This window comes from Micrasema longulum, unplaced genomic scaffold, assembly GCF_059751315.1.
Source record: "Micrasema longulum isolate JH-2025_06_02 unplaced genomic scaffold, ASM5975131v1 h1tg000930l, whole genome shotgun sequence".
In the NCBI taxonomy this organism is placed as follows: domain Eukaryota; kingdom Metazoa; phylum Arthropoda; class Insecta; order Trichoptera; family Brachycentridae; genus Micrasema; species Micrasema longulum.
In genome coordinates, this window is record NW_028278121.1 from 680,609 (window position 1) to 698,097 (window position 17,489).

General features: G+C 31.3%; 1 protein-coding gene and 1 long non-coding RNA gene across 2 annotated transcripts; both read left to right on the forward strand.

Annotated features, from left to right (window-relative positions):
- Positions 1-1,063: 1,063 nt before the first annotated feature.
- LOC148278090 (uncharacterized) lies at positions 1,064-10,036 on the forward strand. Its single transcript, XM_088231904.1, has 6 exons — positions 1,064-1,327; positions 2,796-3,011; positions 5,170-5,312; positions 7,629-7,730; positions 8,969-9,135; positions 9,956-10,036. The coding sequence occupies exons 1-6, from the start codon at positions 1,086-1,088 to the stop codon at positions 10,034-10,036; spliced, it is 951 nt and encodes a 316-aa protein (XP_088088030.1). The 5' UTR covers positions 1,064-1,085.
- A 55-nt stretch (positions 10,037-10,091) lies between these two features.
- Positions 10,092-11,976, forward strand: LOC148278091 (uncharacterized). The gene is made up of 2 exons (XR_015823288.1): positions 10,092-10,187; positions 11,632-11,976. It is a non-coding gene; the product is annotated as an uncharacterized LOC148278091 (long non-coding RNA).
- Positions 11,977-17,489: the final 5,513 nt, after the last annotated feature.

The following is a 17,489-nucleotide window of genomic DNA, read 5'->3' on the forward strand; positions in this document are numbered from 1 at the left end:
AGATAGCAGTGGGCCCCGAATAAGCAAATGAAAGCTTATACAGGGGGATAGTGGAATAAATTGTTTAAAAAAATATTTTTTGCTTTATTTGTTGTAATAATGCGGCAAAACCAGGGCTTCTGATTGATAAAATTATATTAAAAAAGATATATGTATCCCTTGAACCTAAAGCGTAATATTGATCATTTGATATTTATGTAACAAAAATATATTTGAATATATGCTGCGGTTGGTGTACCAATCCATTTAGGAGAAGAAGGAGAATTATGATGATCATGATGATAGCTTTTTTATCAATTTCATTAACAATTTATCAATTCAATCTAAATTAATTACAGTACTCTGTTTGATTAGTTTCATTAAACAAAATTGGCTTCAAAAGATGATACCCCAGTCTCACGTTAAACTTTTGAGATTTACAATGATAACATATGAATATTTGTGTTTCTGTGTTTTTCTAAATGTTAAAAACATTATTTTTCTCACAGTATTTTTTAAATAAAAAGTAACGTAATTGATTCTGAAGTAAGCATAAGTCGTGATGATGTGGTATTAACTTTAAAACCGGTCGACGTACATATAACTCAAATTTTAAGTGGTTCAAACAAATTTATCAAATATTAATGGATCGGCATGAACATTGTAGAATTACATGGTCAAATTTATTGAACAAACACTGTTATGAGACCACTTGAATATATTTTGGAGCGCTAATATATATGTACTTTTGGGAAGCAAAGATATTTCAATCTCCATGTGTAGCGAAAAATTGTATTTTGTTGCGCTTTAAAATAAATTCAAGTGGTCACATAACAAAGTGGGATAAGACCTTAGACTATTGATGGGTAACTTAAACTACAACTGTCAGTGTGACACGCCAATCCATATTGGGTGACATGCACCGTTTGCATACTTTTGTGAGAATTATCTAACTATACTTTCTACATAGTGTTAGAACCTCTGGTTAACATATAATAAAATTAAAGTACTCGAAGCTGAGTAAAAATATGTTATCTTTGGTTTGTTTCTTGAAAAGCAGTCACAATTGTAAGATCATCAAGAAGATATATCAAATTGAGTTGAATATGAAAATTTTTGCAGTTTTTTTATATGTATCGATTTCGGCAGTAGTGTGTGTAAATCATTACGATGATATTGATGCTAATTATATTCTACGACCAGATTTAATGCCGGGATCCTTGTTGATGCTTGACGGAGTCTCAGAATATAAAAACACCTCTAGGAATGAACCACCAAGGAAGAAGCAAGAGAGATTGAGTTCAAATGGTTCTTGGTACGATGCCTATTCAACCATGGGATTTCACAGGTAAGTCTTTAAGTTTTTTTTTTTTTTTAGTAAAAAAAAATATTTGCCTTCTTATGATTTACGCAAATATTTAATTTTGAGGGATGTTTTCAACGAGTTATAAATAACTCACTATTAGAAAATGGAATCAAGTTGGGGTAGAGTGGGATTCGAACCACGGACCTTCGGTCCGTGAGTCCGAGACACTAGCCACGGGACCACAACCCGGTCGAATAATGTTTTACCGTCTAATTTTTAATGACAATATTTATGTAAGTATATTAATGATATTTGTTTGAGTTTGTCCAAATTTTTGTAGACAAGAACTAAATTCAACCCACTTGGGAAAGGAGCTGCGAATATTATCATAAAACAGAGATGGAGAACATTTTAGAGAAGGGAATACATAAGGGAGGGGCTTATGATCTGTCATTGGCTGGTTTTAGTGGCCAGTACATACCGTGTAACATTCTCCATCATGAAAATTAAAAAATATTTTTCGGCGTTGCCTAGTATGGGGTGAAATAATTTAATCAGACGAATCTCACTCACATTAATAAAGATTTCAGCTCTTTAACTCCAAAAACATCATCAGATGGAAGAATTGAAGGAATTTAGATGTTTAAATATAGGCAACATGGTAAATGTTACACAGTTCGCAAATTGGCAATTTAAACCAGCAGAAAAGTAGCCCTTAAAAAATAATGTTCGAAATACTGTTTTCCAAATTGAGAAACTTCAAATAATTTGTGTAATCTGCAAGTTTACTCTAAGAAAAACAGAAAAAAAGTAAAGAAAATTACGTATTTTAAAACCAGAAAGAATGTAAATATTTTTAAAATTAAATTGATAAAAAATAAGTATTGATTATTGAAAGCAGCATTAAATTCTTATTCTTAAGACCTCACCTCATTCAGCTGACTTCTTCTGATTCTGAGAAACCACTCTTTTACTTCACTTGAGAATTTATTTTTGAAAGAATTAGTAATTTCTTCAGGTAACTTATTAAACCATCGAAGTCCAATAAAACTTGAGTGTCTTTGAACAATTGTTTTCATTTGAAGAACCGTAAGAGTCCAACAATGTTTTAAGTATGTCCAAATGTTTACATGCAGGATTTCCTCCATAAGGAGTTATCTAGATCTAAATTTGTTTTAACACAGAGGAAAAACATTGCCAATGACAGGTTATAAGCCCTGTAAATGCCGAGACATATATATTCCCTTCTCGTAAATGTTTCCCTTCTCTGTTGAAACAAATTAACTACCTTTAGTTATGGCCTTGGTTCATTTGTAGCATTATATCAGCACATCGAAAAATCCTCTAATTTACTGTCAAAAATAAACCACCAAAATAACAAGATGCTACTATTTCATGTCTTAGCCAAGTATTTTTTTACCACGTCATAAAAAATGAAATGGCTATAATTTCAAACTAATTTGTGACTGTTAAGAATCCATTGGTAACAAAATGTACGTTTGGTTCGTAGGAAGATGTTGAATGAATATCTTTGCCGCAATTTCCTGGCTGATGAGATACTCTCCCAAATGCAGAAACCACTCATCTCCCACAGGGTTGGGAGACCATTTAGCAAACTGAACGAGGATAAATCAAGCAAAAGGAAGTCTAGGGCGGAAATGGTTGATGTCAAAGATAACCTTCTATCAGATCCCGGTTCATCAAGTTACAGAGACTGGCTATCAAAGTAAAATTTTTATTTATTTTAAAAGAAAACGAGATGAGACAATGTATTAATTATCACTTTGTAATATACAAGTGCGCGCAGGCGGGATATCGTGTAAGAGGGGAAGGGTAGAAGTTGAGAAACTTTTGAACAAAATGCGATGTATGCAAATTTGGTTTGACGCGTCTTCTCGTACATACATACCGTTGAGAAAACATGGTAAATCTTATTTTGTCGAAAGACTTCAATGTCTCTGAGTATGGTCTGAAATGATATTTTTGTTCTGTCATTTCCCAATTTCCAAAGAGAAGTAGTGTTCAACATTATTTTTGGTACGTGTACTTGTACACACACAAATCTGGATTTTCTCCGAAGGGGGAGTACGTATATATTTTTATTTATATCCCTACAGAGATGAGGTAGAATTTTTTTTTTCAAATTCAGAATTATGGATATTCGAGCGTTTACAGGGCTTATGACCTGTTATAGGCTGGGTTTAGTGGCCATTAAGTAGGTACTGCAATATTCCCCATTCCGCTTATTAGCGAATATCCACACAGATAACATTTTTGATTTTTGTATATATGTTACGAATCGAAAAACCATCCACAAGCGAGTTGGAGCGCCATCTATGTATTGATATTGTAGTTAAGTATTTAAGCTCTAACTCGCTTGTGGATGGTTTCTCGATTCGTAACATATATACAAAAATCAAAAATGTTACCTGTGTGGATATTCGCTAATAAGCGGAATGGGGAATGTTGTAGTACCTACTTAAAGTGGCCACTTAACCCAGCCAATGACAGGTCATAAGCCCTGTAAACGCTCGAATATCCATAATCCTGAATTTGAAAAAAAAAAATTCTACCTCATCTCTGTAGGGATATAAATAGAAGTAGTGTTGCCAATATATTTTAAACAGGTGGCCAGAGAAATGACATCCAAAGGTAAAATGTAGATACCTCATACTGAGAGGTATCCAAATCACCCCCATGTTCCGCGTTTTTTAATTATGATATAATATTAAAATTATCTGTTTCGTAACATTAATGGAAGCTACAAATGTTTTGACTTTAACTGCATAATTTAAGTTAGGGTGAGTCAGACGTGAACTTTCAACTAAAAATTTAAAAATGCAATTATTTCGTTTCTGAGTAACTTTTAAAACTGTGCAAGACTGTAAGCTTTTGTAATAACACAAAAATGTAGTACGCAATTGGTTATTATGCGCTAAAATCAGACTAAGGTGGAAAATCCCCATGAAAAAAAAAATCGCAAGATCATCAGAACATTGAATGGTACTTGTTCCAGTAAGGATGATACATTAATGAAGCCATTTTATAAATTAAGCATGAATATGGAGTCCAAGTTATTTCTACGTTTTTGTAGACTTGAACATTGTTTCTTTTTCTCCGTTAGGGTAGTCTTCTCTTTCGAGAGCAATTATCCATGCTACTTTTCTTAGCAGACGATGTTACACTTATTCAATATGATTTATCTGGCCTATAAAGAAGGGAGGCCAAATCACGGAGGCATATTCTAAAAGAAGACAAACAAGTGAGCAATCGAGTGCTTAAACTGTGAACATATTAGTAGAGTTACTATATGTTCTGCTGACAAAACCTAAGAGTGTTAGGGACTTATTGCGATTAACGACATTGGCCCTTATAGACCCAAGCCGCAGAATTATATTTAGTAATCAGAAGTTTTTATTAACGTACTTATTTAAAAACAGGGGTTGTTGAAACATTTATACTTTTCAGCATAAATGATGCATTTTGCTAAAAAACCCTCATAATGAATATGATGTTTGAAGATCAATAAAAAAAAAAAAATTCTCTTATATGTTTATAAATTTGTAAAAACTACTTTAATTTAGAGTTATACTTCGACCGGTTTTGAGGTTACCACCTCATCATCAGGAATTCAACTAACTTATAATTACTCGCGTTGCTATTTATATTATAAAATATTGTATGAAATGAATCATAACGGGAATATTTTCAAAAGAGGACTCAAAGTTAAATCTAATTGATTATGTATTATTTGAAGTATAACTCGTAATTTAAGTTGTTTTTACAAATGTACAAGCATATAAGTGTAAAATGTCATACCACAAAGTGAAAAATGTTTTTGATAACAATAATAATTTTTTTTCTGTTTGTTTGTGCTAACCAAGAACTGCCACACTTGAAGATGTATATAAACACTATGACATGGCTGTTTCAAGAGGCAGTGAAGAAAGTATAGAAGAGGAGTATGATGGAGGGGAGTTCACAGGATATGCAATGCCAGGACCAGCTAATGCAGCGGGTAAGAATGGTAATTGATTTTCATTCAATTTTAAAAACAGTTAGGTATACAAAGCACCTAAAATGACAACACCATTTTGTCAAAGGAGTCAAGTATGACTTGTTCCAAGAATATATAACAATATACCATTTGCCACAAAAATAAATAAAAATCTTGAGCGATATGAATTATTTATAAAAAAAAATGGCTACTTGATTTCGGTCCCGAGGACTGTCTTGAGATGGTCTCCCCACCAAAGAAGTAGACTTGTTTCTTTAAAATTATTTTTGCATTTCATGTTTTGTATATGTATCCACACAGTGTTTCGGTGAATATAAATATGTCATACAAATAAATGGCATTTGTGAGGATGTTGGGCCACCAGGAACTTGCCGACGTAAAGGTGCCTACGACAATATCTTGTTACTTGACTTAATGTCTGCACAGTAGTTAAATATGTGAGCTGTACTTATAATATTATTTTTTTACCATTATCTATGTTTATATATTTATGTGGATTTAAGTATGAATATGTATTATTTTTTGTTTATTTTTAGACACCATAACTATATATTAAATCATATAAATGAATGCCTCGACACGGGTTGTGCCCAGTGAGGTATTCATATTTAAAAACAAAGGTGTTATCTCAAACGTAAAATGAAAATAAATAAATAAAATTCACATCGCATCATTGTATTTATTTTAAACCGATTTAAATTTAAACACAATCTTTATTTTTAACATATATTTTTGTTAACAAATACGGCAAAATTGCCTTTTACAAAACTTATAATATGAACGTATTTGGTTTAATTATTTTAAAAAAACATACATTTATTTTTTACTAAGATTTAAAAACAACAATCAAACCTAAAAATCATATAACTAATTCAGAAGAAGTTTGAAACCACCTGAAAATCAAATAAAAGAATAAAGTATTTTAAAGTATTAATATAACAAGAAAATCATAAAGTTACCGGCGTTGCCGTCTCATATAATAATTTTACTTAATGATTTAAATACTGTTCACCATGTTTGATAGGGTTTAAAAGGTTTGTTCTATAGAAACACTACCCTACATTAAATATTTTCAATACGTGGGAATGAATATTGCTGATATCATGGATTCTGTTTAATAAGACATGGCATTACAAGTATACACAGTACATGAATTGTTGCTACAAAACGGTGGCACCTGTCTAGTCATTCTTCCAGGCACCCTGAAGTTGATGAGAGATAACAGTTCTGGGCAATCCCATATTGAATTTGCAATATCGTTAATCGTTGAGTTTGAACAAATTTCATGTTTTTAATCAACAATCGTAATTTAAAAGTGTATGACGAAATTCAGGTTAAAAATGTGTATGGCTTTAGATTTTTTTTGGACTCTTTCCAGAGAATTTTTGTGACAATTGTAGTAAGAAGTCCATATTTTGGAGTCTAAATTTACAGTTAAGCAGAAGAACTAAATTCCTTATAACGAATCGTACCTTTATAAGAATAATGACTTTTGAGTAGTTTCACTTGCATTAATTTATAAATACATATTATTTTACCTTATAGACAGTCTAAGCCAAGCATATATAATTAAAAACAAACATACTTATTAACAAAAGCCATTAGTTTATCAGGCGCTGCATGTCATTTTGAAAAAAAGGTAATTTTTTTTAGTGTCACTGTTGTTATTAAGGTGTTATATTGATGATGAAAATATAAAAGATAACGTGTAAATTGTTAGACAGGAAAAAAGAAGTTGAAAAAATATAATTTTACAATTTTTTGTAAATATATTACTTTTTTATGTATTTTCACATAATTAAATTTAAAACAAGGCTAGTATACGTAAATATTCATTAAATTATTTTGCATGACAGCAGGCCAAGAGGCTCAATCACAGGGGCGTTTTCCAGCACAGAATACCCGGGCTTGATAAAACTAACATTTTAATTGTTGTTATCTCAGCGGGGATCGACCTTGGAACCCTCCGTGCGTGAGGCAAGAGTCTTGAACATACTAAAACAATTGTCGATAGTATTAAAGTTAAAGGAATAATAAGTTTTTCTTTAAGCGCACTCTAGCGGTGGATAATATAATTGTAAGGAACAGTCCATCACATAAATAAAATATTTGTTTAAAAACAATACCCCATAAAGTCAACAAACATAAAGCAGAAAAATAATAGTTACTCAGACAGAAAATTGAGTGAAGCGGAATTCTTAACCTTGTTTTACATTATTTAACTGCTTCGTATAAATACATTGTAAAACCTACTAAATACTGTATGAAATAAGTTATTATCGTTTAGTACACTTAAGATTATAATAATGATGTTTTTTCTCTAAGATTATGGCCACCACGTAGACGATGGAGGTTCATATCCTGTCTATGGACCACCAGCATATGTTCCACAACCAATACAACATGGAGAACCAGATAAGTTTAGAGGTAACAAACGAAAATTCAGCTTATGCGTTAATACTGTTAAACTATTTACACATTACATTTTTACTTCCACCCCTGTAATAACAGTGGTGAAATTCAACGAAATGTTTTTTATAGGAGAGCTGTTAAACATTTGCCCGCGCTATCAGTAAATTTATTATTTACAATTAAATTGTTTTCATAAATTACAATATAATAATGATCATTGTGCGACTATTTATATTTTTAATTTGAATAGAAAAAAAGTTTAACATTAAGATTTTACTTTTGAGGCCAGCTAACATTTTAATGAATGATGCCGTTGATTGAGCGGATAGAAAATACATTTATGAACATTTCTGAAAACTCAACTTAAAAACGACCATATTGAACTTGAGCTATCATTACCACTCATTTGAGACAGAATGTTCCTAAATTAAGAAAAAACAAAAGTTTTTTTACTCTACTACAGGCCACAAGTTTAATTAAGTGGTCAGTCAAACAGTTTAGAAAGCTGAAGCTGGTGAAAAATCACATTGAATAAAAATAATTCTAATCTCAGCGGGTGTCCCCGTATGTGAAGCAAACGTTTTACCTGTAAGACCACGGCAGTTGCCAAGTTTGATAGTAAAAAAAAATATATTAGTTGAGAAATCAATATTTTGTGATAAAAAATCCTCGAAAGTTTGAGTTAATTCACAACAATTCTCAAATGATCAAACTCACGTAGAAAAATGCTAGGTTATATCAAAGGAGTTGTGTGATCTCTCATTGGCTGGTTCCGGTTATCACCTTACAAACAGTGTCACAGTCAATAATTATGCCTCATGTTTAAATAATATTCCACTGAGATTTTTTTTTCTTATTAAAACATTCATATGTAGGCTAAATCGTGACCGTTGCGCAGTGTAAAAATAATATATTATTTTGTCCATTTAGATTATATATGATTTTTTACATTTGGTAACTACACATCTATTTCATTTTACAATATTGTAATTATTATTAGTACTTATTATTATTATTTTAGCATCTTCTATTAAAAATCCGTTTGATAGTAAGAACCTATTTAGTAATGCTTAAAAACAGGATATTTACAACAAGTTAGCTGGAACCTGAAACAATGAACCTGCGTACACTGCAGAATCAGTGAAATAAATTTAATTAACAAAGTTATCTACACCAGCTAATGACGAGTCTTAAATGCCTGGGCTTCCACATGCACTCAAAAATCTCAAGTATTTTTTTGTTTCGTTGTATAGGAGGTTACGAATATGGTCCTCACCACGTCCACTTCCACGACAACGATAGCGAGAAGTCCACTCATCATGGTCTGGCCCTAAACGACATCTTTGACATCGTATTGACCGCCCTTGCTTTCCTGGCTTTTGGCATGTTTATCCTTCAAGTCATCATGTGCATCACATCGGTAAGCTTTGAGTTATTACTTGTGGGGACAAAATCTGGCTGCGCATATTATGTAGATATTATAAATATGCATTGGTGTCAATTATTGTCAACATTTGATCTACCTATGAATTTGTTTACCCTTCTTCAGTATTCATTTGTCACCCGCCATAAGTAGACCGAAAAATAGCGTTCAAAACAAAAGAAGCACCTCGTTTGTTTGATGATTTATTTTTGTATATTGTTTTTTGCCTCTGTGACGACTCTTTTTAATTGTTTATTGTATTTGGTTAGGAAAGGGGCTTAACTTGCGTCCTTTAAGTAGGAGTATGACAATTTTTTTGTTTAATGGTTCTTAATTTAAATTCTTATTGATTTTTGTGAGTGCCACACCAGAGTATTGTTACTCTGATGGGTACTAATAGCATAGTTTATAAAGATAGCACAAGGGCTATAATCGCTCTCTATTTCGTTTTTTATCGAAGTTTTCGGTCGTCACGGAGCGCACTGTGCTTTAAAATAAATATTGTATACAGTCCACTATTATCAAGATCTTTTATTTAGTAGAGATCGCCGCCATATTTATTGAATTGGCTACAACACCAGCACACATTTTTCCATGGTGTGTTCAAAAAATATAAAATACAATGGATGATTCAAATACTGAAGTGGACTCAAAAATGACTCTTCCACGTCTCACTAGAATGTTCCCGTTAAACTCCTCAAACTGATATTATAATAAGGGTTTTAAGCGTTTGAAGTTAAGGCCCTGAATCATGATTTTGTAATTTCATGATTTCAGAGTAAGGAAACAATACCAATGATGCAAATGACGAATACAGATGGAGGTGACGGAGACGCCGATCAAGTTGACGAGGTTCGCTTTAAAAGAGATGCCTCGCCATCATCGGGAACATCCATGAATGAGTTGGCTAGAAGGGTCCTTATGTCTATAAACGCAGGGATAGCAGCTCAGAAAGATGAAGGAGCATGTCTTAGAAGAAGTCTTTGTGAAAATAATAAATTCTCTCGCGGTCTTGTGGATAACCAGAAAATATGGATTCCTGTTTGGGGGTAAGATAAATAAAAGTAATTATTTATAAATTTGAAACTGTCCAAACAGAGTTGGTTCAATTTGCAAGTTTATTGCTATAGAGCAATATCTTTCAACCAACCAATAATAAGTTAAATAGATGTCCAGGTACACAAGTCCACATATCTTCATGATCGTAGAACAACGACGGATGTGCGAAAACTAAGACCTTGACTTTCTTTTATATTCGATCTTGAAAAGGTTTCAAAAGGGTCCGTATTCCAGGTTTGAAAAAATAAATATATGTTTAATCAACTTGAGTATTAAATTATATACTTATGAAGGTGTGACAGTGTCGAAAAAATTTTAAACCGCTCTCATGTAAAGTTGATGAAAATCACGTGCGTCGTTGTTCAACGATCATGACGATATTTATAACAGTATTTACATAATAACAAATATGTGCAAACATATTATAACACAGGAGACAGGGAGGAGGTAGGGGTTGAATTTAGGTTATGGGTTATTTCGCACCCTAGAAGTACATTGTGGTATGTATGAAATGGGCATTTTTCAGTCGAAAAAAAACCAAACTTTTTAGATATTGGTGGCAACTTTTTGCAAGTACAGTAAATTATTTGCTAGCAACGGATTTTCACTCTCGTGAAAGCATTCAGAGCACCAGCCCTGGTAGGTACCTATTTATAATATAAGCCTACACAGGTCTAGGCAGACAAGTTTTAAATTGGGAATTAGAAAAAAAATGTTTTAAGCTATTATTGATTACATATTGCCGTTATTTTATTACAATTAAAGACAAAATTAAAACACTTAATGCATCTAAAATTGGTAGGTGCTTAAGGTAATTTAATAAAATTAAAAAATTAGTGTGCATTAGACAACAATATTTTTGATAGTCCATTTATCTATTGACGGTAATTAATATTTTCTTAATTAATTTATTTTACCAAATGAGGAAGTTCAGTGCTACGGGAGATGTGATACAAAGAATATTTTCTCACAAGCAGTAACAATTAAAGTATTGTACGGCGAAGTTTCTCTAAAATGTATGCAAAAAATAATAAAAATGAACTACTTTAAATGACGTCACAAGTTCTTCTAAATCAACCAGTGATAGATTTTTGGTTTCCAGAAAGCCAACCCACCAATCAGGACACCTCACCAAACTATTGACGTAACGCGCATAGTATTAAAAAATTAACCAGACTGTAAAACATTGTAGCGTTAATAATACCACCCATAAAAATTATTTTTTTGGATTTGTTTAACAACCAAAAAAAATTAAATCAGTGAACTTCTTCTTCGTCTATTTTATTTCCCATTAAAATTGATTGAATAAATATTTAAATACATTTTTTTATATACCGACAGAAATTATATTTGATACGTTTTAATATTTTTTAATAACGTACGTATGAAATTTGTTCGTGATGAGCAATAAATAATAATTTATTGTTATTTTAGTCTTGGAATGAGTTGGCTTTCAAGTCGCTTGATCCAAGGTCCACCATCCACGTCCGCCATGTTGGATTCCCTTCGCGCCTGCGCACTAGGTTTAGGCCGAGCAGACTGCACGACGCTATATTCCGATTGCGACATGCGAAATCTATTGGCGAGTAGACAAACTACAAAGCCGACAGGGTGAGCGAACACATCTGGCGGTAGAAATACGAAACATAAAAAGGGCTCAAGAAAAAATATTTTGACTTGGTATTTAGTATTGTGTTAAATTCACAGATTGATAAATCGACTTTATTTTGTTTAATAATAATTTTATGCTCATAAAACTCACCTATGCCTAAGATACACAGGTATGGAAATCAATTTGAACAAATATTCGATATTCTCAGTACAAATTCTGATAATGAATTAAAATGTAACCTCACTTATAATTTTATTAAAAAGTAATGGATTTATTTTTAAATAAATTATTAAATTTAAAGTTGTTTCCTTGGGTGCGTACTTTTTTTCCTTTATTTTAACGTGTTGTAAATATTATGAATTCTACATCGGTGGATTTATTGCCAAATGGCATCTTTTTCTAACCAACGGATACAATAAAGGTGTTATTTAATAATTTAAGTGTTCGTACTGCTCCAAAAAACTTATTATTCATAAAGTATTATTGGTACATTATTTATATTTTTTAGCCAAGTTGAATACTAACTACATTATTTTTATATTCAATTATTCTCAACTTTACTTTATTATTTATATATATTAGGAATATAAAATTTTCTGATGTCAATTGTTATCTTTTATTTAGAGATACCATGTATCTTTTTTATTTTTTTCTTGTTTTTTATATTTTATTTTCACTTAACTGTTTAGTTTCAATTATAAAATTACATTTCAAACTATGTATTAAATAATGAATTGTTCACTGATGTGATTATTTCTGTAAAACGTTTTTTTTGTTAAAGGTGCTTTGAACCGTTAATGTATAAATAATTATCAATATTCTTAGCTTTGCTGACTAGGTACTAATACATTCTCTGAGCCTTAAGGCTGTAGTCTAGTAAACGAACACAAAATTAGGAAATCATACGATTTCGCCATTTTAAAACGAATGGTTTTTTAAATCGCACAATAAAAAAAAAAATTAAAAACATAAATAAGATAAAAACAATACTTTTTAAAGGTATTTCTGTTAAAAAATATACTTAAAATTTTATATCTAACGAAAATAAAATTACTTTTAGACCGGCAGATTACGCCATTTCAAATTGAGACTAAACTTAGGTATCTGGGATCTCAATAATGGCTAAGTATTGAACTAAAATTTGTTGGAGTAATTTAAAGATAATAAATTAAACATGAAAGTGGCTGAAGCCAAGTTTTGATTTTTTGATTTCGAAAAGAAGTACAAGCAATTTAAATCACATCCATATTTGTGACATTTTCCTTTATTTCTACTTAAAATTATGCCTTCGGTAATACTTAAAAAATAAATAATTGAAATACATTAAACTCTAAAACAATATCTGATTGATTTTTTATGACCTTCAGACCTGCCCTAATAGTTTTTGGCAAGGTAAGGTAAATCTTATTAGATTAACCAGTATGGATTGGTATATAAATAGAAATTAATTGATAAGATAAACAAAATATGTTTAAAAGAATATTAAAAAGTACAAGCTACAAATTGCTTCCTTGGTATTACCGGCCTCCTGATGTAATGTTTAGCGCAAATGCCTACTATGCAAGAGGTCTCAGATTCAATTCCCAACATGATTAATTTTTCTCACTAGAATATTTTCATAGTACATAGACCAGTCTTACGCTTACCTACATGTTACTAAATCAATTAAGATACGCTGCGATTGGCGTACCAATGCAGTGCCCTATGCACCATTAGGTGCAAAAAGGGAAGGATGATGATGATGAACAACACAAATATACAAATATATAATTATTTTCCCAGAGAGACAAGATATTGCCTCGTCGGTATGTTTCATCTGTCAAAAAATAATCAAGGCACTGAATGTCAATAATGAGGAGATCCCAGCTCTTACTGTAATTGTATTTTTTTAGTACCAAAAACACGTAGGAGAAATTTGCCTTTAATGGCCCCACAAGTGTTCAATGTCTTGGATGAACATTAAGTTCTCTAAAACGAAAGTCATTATCAGGAGAAGTGTACATGTCTGGATTTTGTCTAAGGGAAGAGACCATTGTAAGAGACTGCTGCGAGATATTGCATAGATTTATCCACTATTTAGCGTGTTGTTCAGAGGTTTATTAAAATATGTGTTCATGTAATAAATTTAAATTTTTGCTATTGTTTAATAATGTGCATGCTTTCACTTTCCATAATGTTGTATCCCAACTCAACACTGGGCTCTTGGCTTCGTAGAGTTTGGGATACGTTATTATTTTTTATAATACATAGTTACCCATGAATTTGTATGAGTAAATAAATAAACTAATTCATTTTTACTCAAATTTCATGCATAAGTATTTTATCTTGACGAAAATTTATATCAACACGTGAAAAACATAAAAAACAGTAGTATTTTAGTTTTGTAAAGGTGTTATCTGATATTTCTGTTATGTTTGTTGTGTTTTCTGTAATATTACTTTGCTTCCTCTTAAATTTTTTTTAGTTTGTAAAAGATGATTAAGGCCAAAATTTATTTGAACCCACTCACAATGTAAGTAAGCTTTTATATGTTTTACTTAAATTGTAGAAAATGAAAATAAATGCTCTCCATTCCTGTTGTAATTTGTAAATCTTAATGACTTTCTAAGGGGTGAAATCCAGTATTTTGTCTTCAATATTTGAACAAATTCAAAATTTTGTATTCAAATAAATAAAACTAGTTTTACCGAACATTATTTTAATTGCAAATACCTACTCAAAACATAGCAATTATCATCATTACATACTTGATTGTATGTAATGATGATAAAAAAAATTGAAGCCCTTATATAATGATTTGTTATAAAGATAAAACAAAATTCTAATGGTTCTAACAAATGAGCGGTACTTTAAACCTAATGCCGAAGCTGGTATTAAAAGTTTATTATATTTATATGGTATATTTTATGTTGTGATACATCCTTTGTTAAGGGTGAAGTGTCTCTGGGGGGGCTTTCTTGAAGACATAGCTCCTCCCGACAGGGTTTTGTTTGTGACTTGGAATCATGAAAGACCTTTGACTTTGAAGAGAGAATTTGCTTTGATTTATCAAGTGCATGAGATTTCCTTATATTTCTCACGTCATTCCATACGTAATTATTTAGTCGGGAATCAAAAAAGACGCCCGTTCTTGCCAGAATGTATTATTATATTTATGTATCTTTTTATGAATGTATCTATAGCAAAATCACAAAGGGTCCCATTTAATTTGGTAATGTATCCAAAATAAAACAAGTTTATTGGATTGTAATTCTACTTTATTTTTTATAAAAGATACGAAGGGTATATTGTGACGCGTTTCGTCTTGTTATGACATTTTCAAACAAACTAACTCAAATATTTACAAAGTTTCCTTATATACTAAAAATAATTGCTATTTTATATTTGTGGATTTCTGTACAAGCCAAAATAAGTAGAGTAATTAAAATTCAATTAGGGTATACGGAGTATATTAGAGGAATATTTTTGTTATATTGGGGAAAAACCTTCGATTATTTTAAAACATTTTGTGTATGGCTTTAAAATTGATGTAATAATTATAAAACTGTCGATTTCATTTTTAGAGGTTTATTTTGATAATTATTGTTGAAATTCTACATTGGTGTTTTAGACAGGTTTCATTCATGTTTAATGTCAACTAAGGTAAAATACATTCAGATTTTATAATATTATTTCATTTTAATTTCCATTGTAAAAAACAACCCATTATCTGAATGATATTTTGTAATAATAACTTACTGTATAATATTAAGAATAAAATGTTGAATACATTTAAATTACATTATTTGCAATAGTCAAATAAAATGAGGAACACATAATTATTGTGGAATTGGCTAGCCATGTAATACCAGGTAGGGGTTTAGTATTATTACTCAAACATGTTATTGAAATATCGAATAAATGTTTGACTTTGGTATATCGGTAGATCAAATATTTAATAAACTATGTGTGCTAAAATAACATGGTTAGGTTTAATTTATTATCCGTGTTATTTAACTCAGTTATTAGTACTTAACTAATATGGTAATCAAAAATATGAATAAAAATCCGCAAGTTATAAAAAGATAAATTTAAATGTATCTGCCTCGTGGTGTAATTAATGGTCAGCGCGTTTGTCTACCATTTTAGAGATCTCGGGTTCGATTCCCGACTTGGCTTACATGAAATATTTATTTTAAATGTGTTTTTACACTACAATATTTCATAGTTCCTGTATTAGGTGCGGAAATGAAATGATGATTATGATAATAAAATCTAAATCAGATCCATGATTCTTTTAAAATTTTATTTTAACAGAGATGAAAAACATTTTAGAGAAAGTAACATGAATTTATGACTTTTTCAATATATTTTTTTGTTTTTTACCAAAACAATTACATTTAGAAACTTTTTTCAATAATAATTCACATTTGTCTTTGCTTCCCCCCCCCCCCCCCACAAACAGCAAATATTATAAATTATTTGCTCTAGAGTTTGATAATCTTCGATGCGTTGGTCAGTTCGCACATGTGTTTCTTGCTATTTAGTTGCTTATTTCCAGCAATAACCACAAATTCCGGATTTCTTGCGTTTAATTTTACACAAATTCCTCCTCCCAACTTCCGGTTGTACCCCCTAATGAGTGGCTTTAGATTAGCGATGGGAAATCACACAATTTAAAATATGCGCCCGCACATCACGCACACTCATTTGTGGCACAAAACTGTACACTACGAACATATAATGTTCAGCGCTACTTGGCGGGTGTTTTAATAACTAAAATTGTATTGTGTGAAGTTAGCTTCAGTGTGCAGTATACTCATTATGTTACCTAACGACCGTCTAGTGGGTGTTTTAGTAACTAAAATGGTGTTGTACATATGAAGTTAGCTTCAGAGTGATGTTAGCTAGGAATGAACCGTATGAAGTTGTAGCGAGATGTTGATCGCAGTAATCAGAAATACCATTTCAACATCTAGGTACCGTTTAAAAATAAATTTGAATTTTATTATAAATCTTATGTGTGTGTTTTTGGTATTACGTGACGATATTACTTAAAATTTTAGGTGTAATTTAATTCAATTGAGTTTTTGTAGTACACAAGGCGTAGGTACACAAGTCGTCATTTACAATGTATCTGAAAAATTAGCCGCCGAATCGCCTCCTCCAATATAATAATTTATATAATTTTTATTTATTATCACACAAAACAAAATGATTAGGTTGGTGCTGTGAATTTACATCGTGGGGCCATCTTCATATGCCACACTGCGTGAAGACTACAATCGAGTGCCCGATAACACACAAAAACATCCTGTTTAAAGTGTTAAAACACGTTTGTAGTGTCCACACAGTAAACAGTGTGGTGTTTCTCACTTAAACACACTGTAGTACCACAATTGTGCGCTACACACGGTGTGGTCTCATCGCTACTTAGATCAGTGTTATTCAACACGTAGCAGCGAAAAACGCGCAAAGTCATACAGCACCCAGCCAAAGTATTTTATTAAAAAATGTATGAATTTAGCAGAAAACTGGGTATATTATGAAACAGTTTTAAAAACACTACCATGACAATCACAATGTCATTTTTTAAAAGTCTTATTAAATAATTTTAGTTCTAGTATTCCTGGTACCTCCTCAAACCTCATGGACTATTTTCAAGCTTAGGCTCAGAAAGATAAAAATTGTCATTGGAAAA

Excerpts from the sequence above, each read along its gene's own strand:
- LOC148278090 (XM_088231904.1), top strand. The coding sequence starts at position 1,086 with ATGAAAATTTTTGCAGTTTTTTTATATGTATCGATTTCGGCAGTAGTG. Across the intron at positions 3,012-5,169 it reads TACAGAGACTGGCTATCAAA|AACTGCCACACTTGAAGATG; the intron begins GTAAAATTTTTA and ends GTGCTAACCAAG. Across the intron at positions 9,136-9,955 it reads TCATCATGTGCATCACATCG|ATGGAGGTGACGGAGACGCC; the intron begins GTAAGCTTTGAG and ends TGACGAATACAG.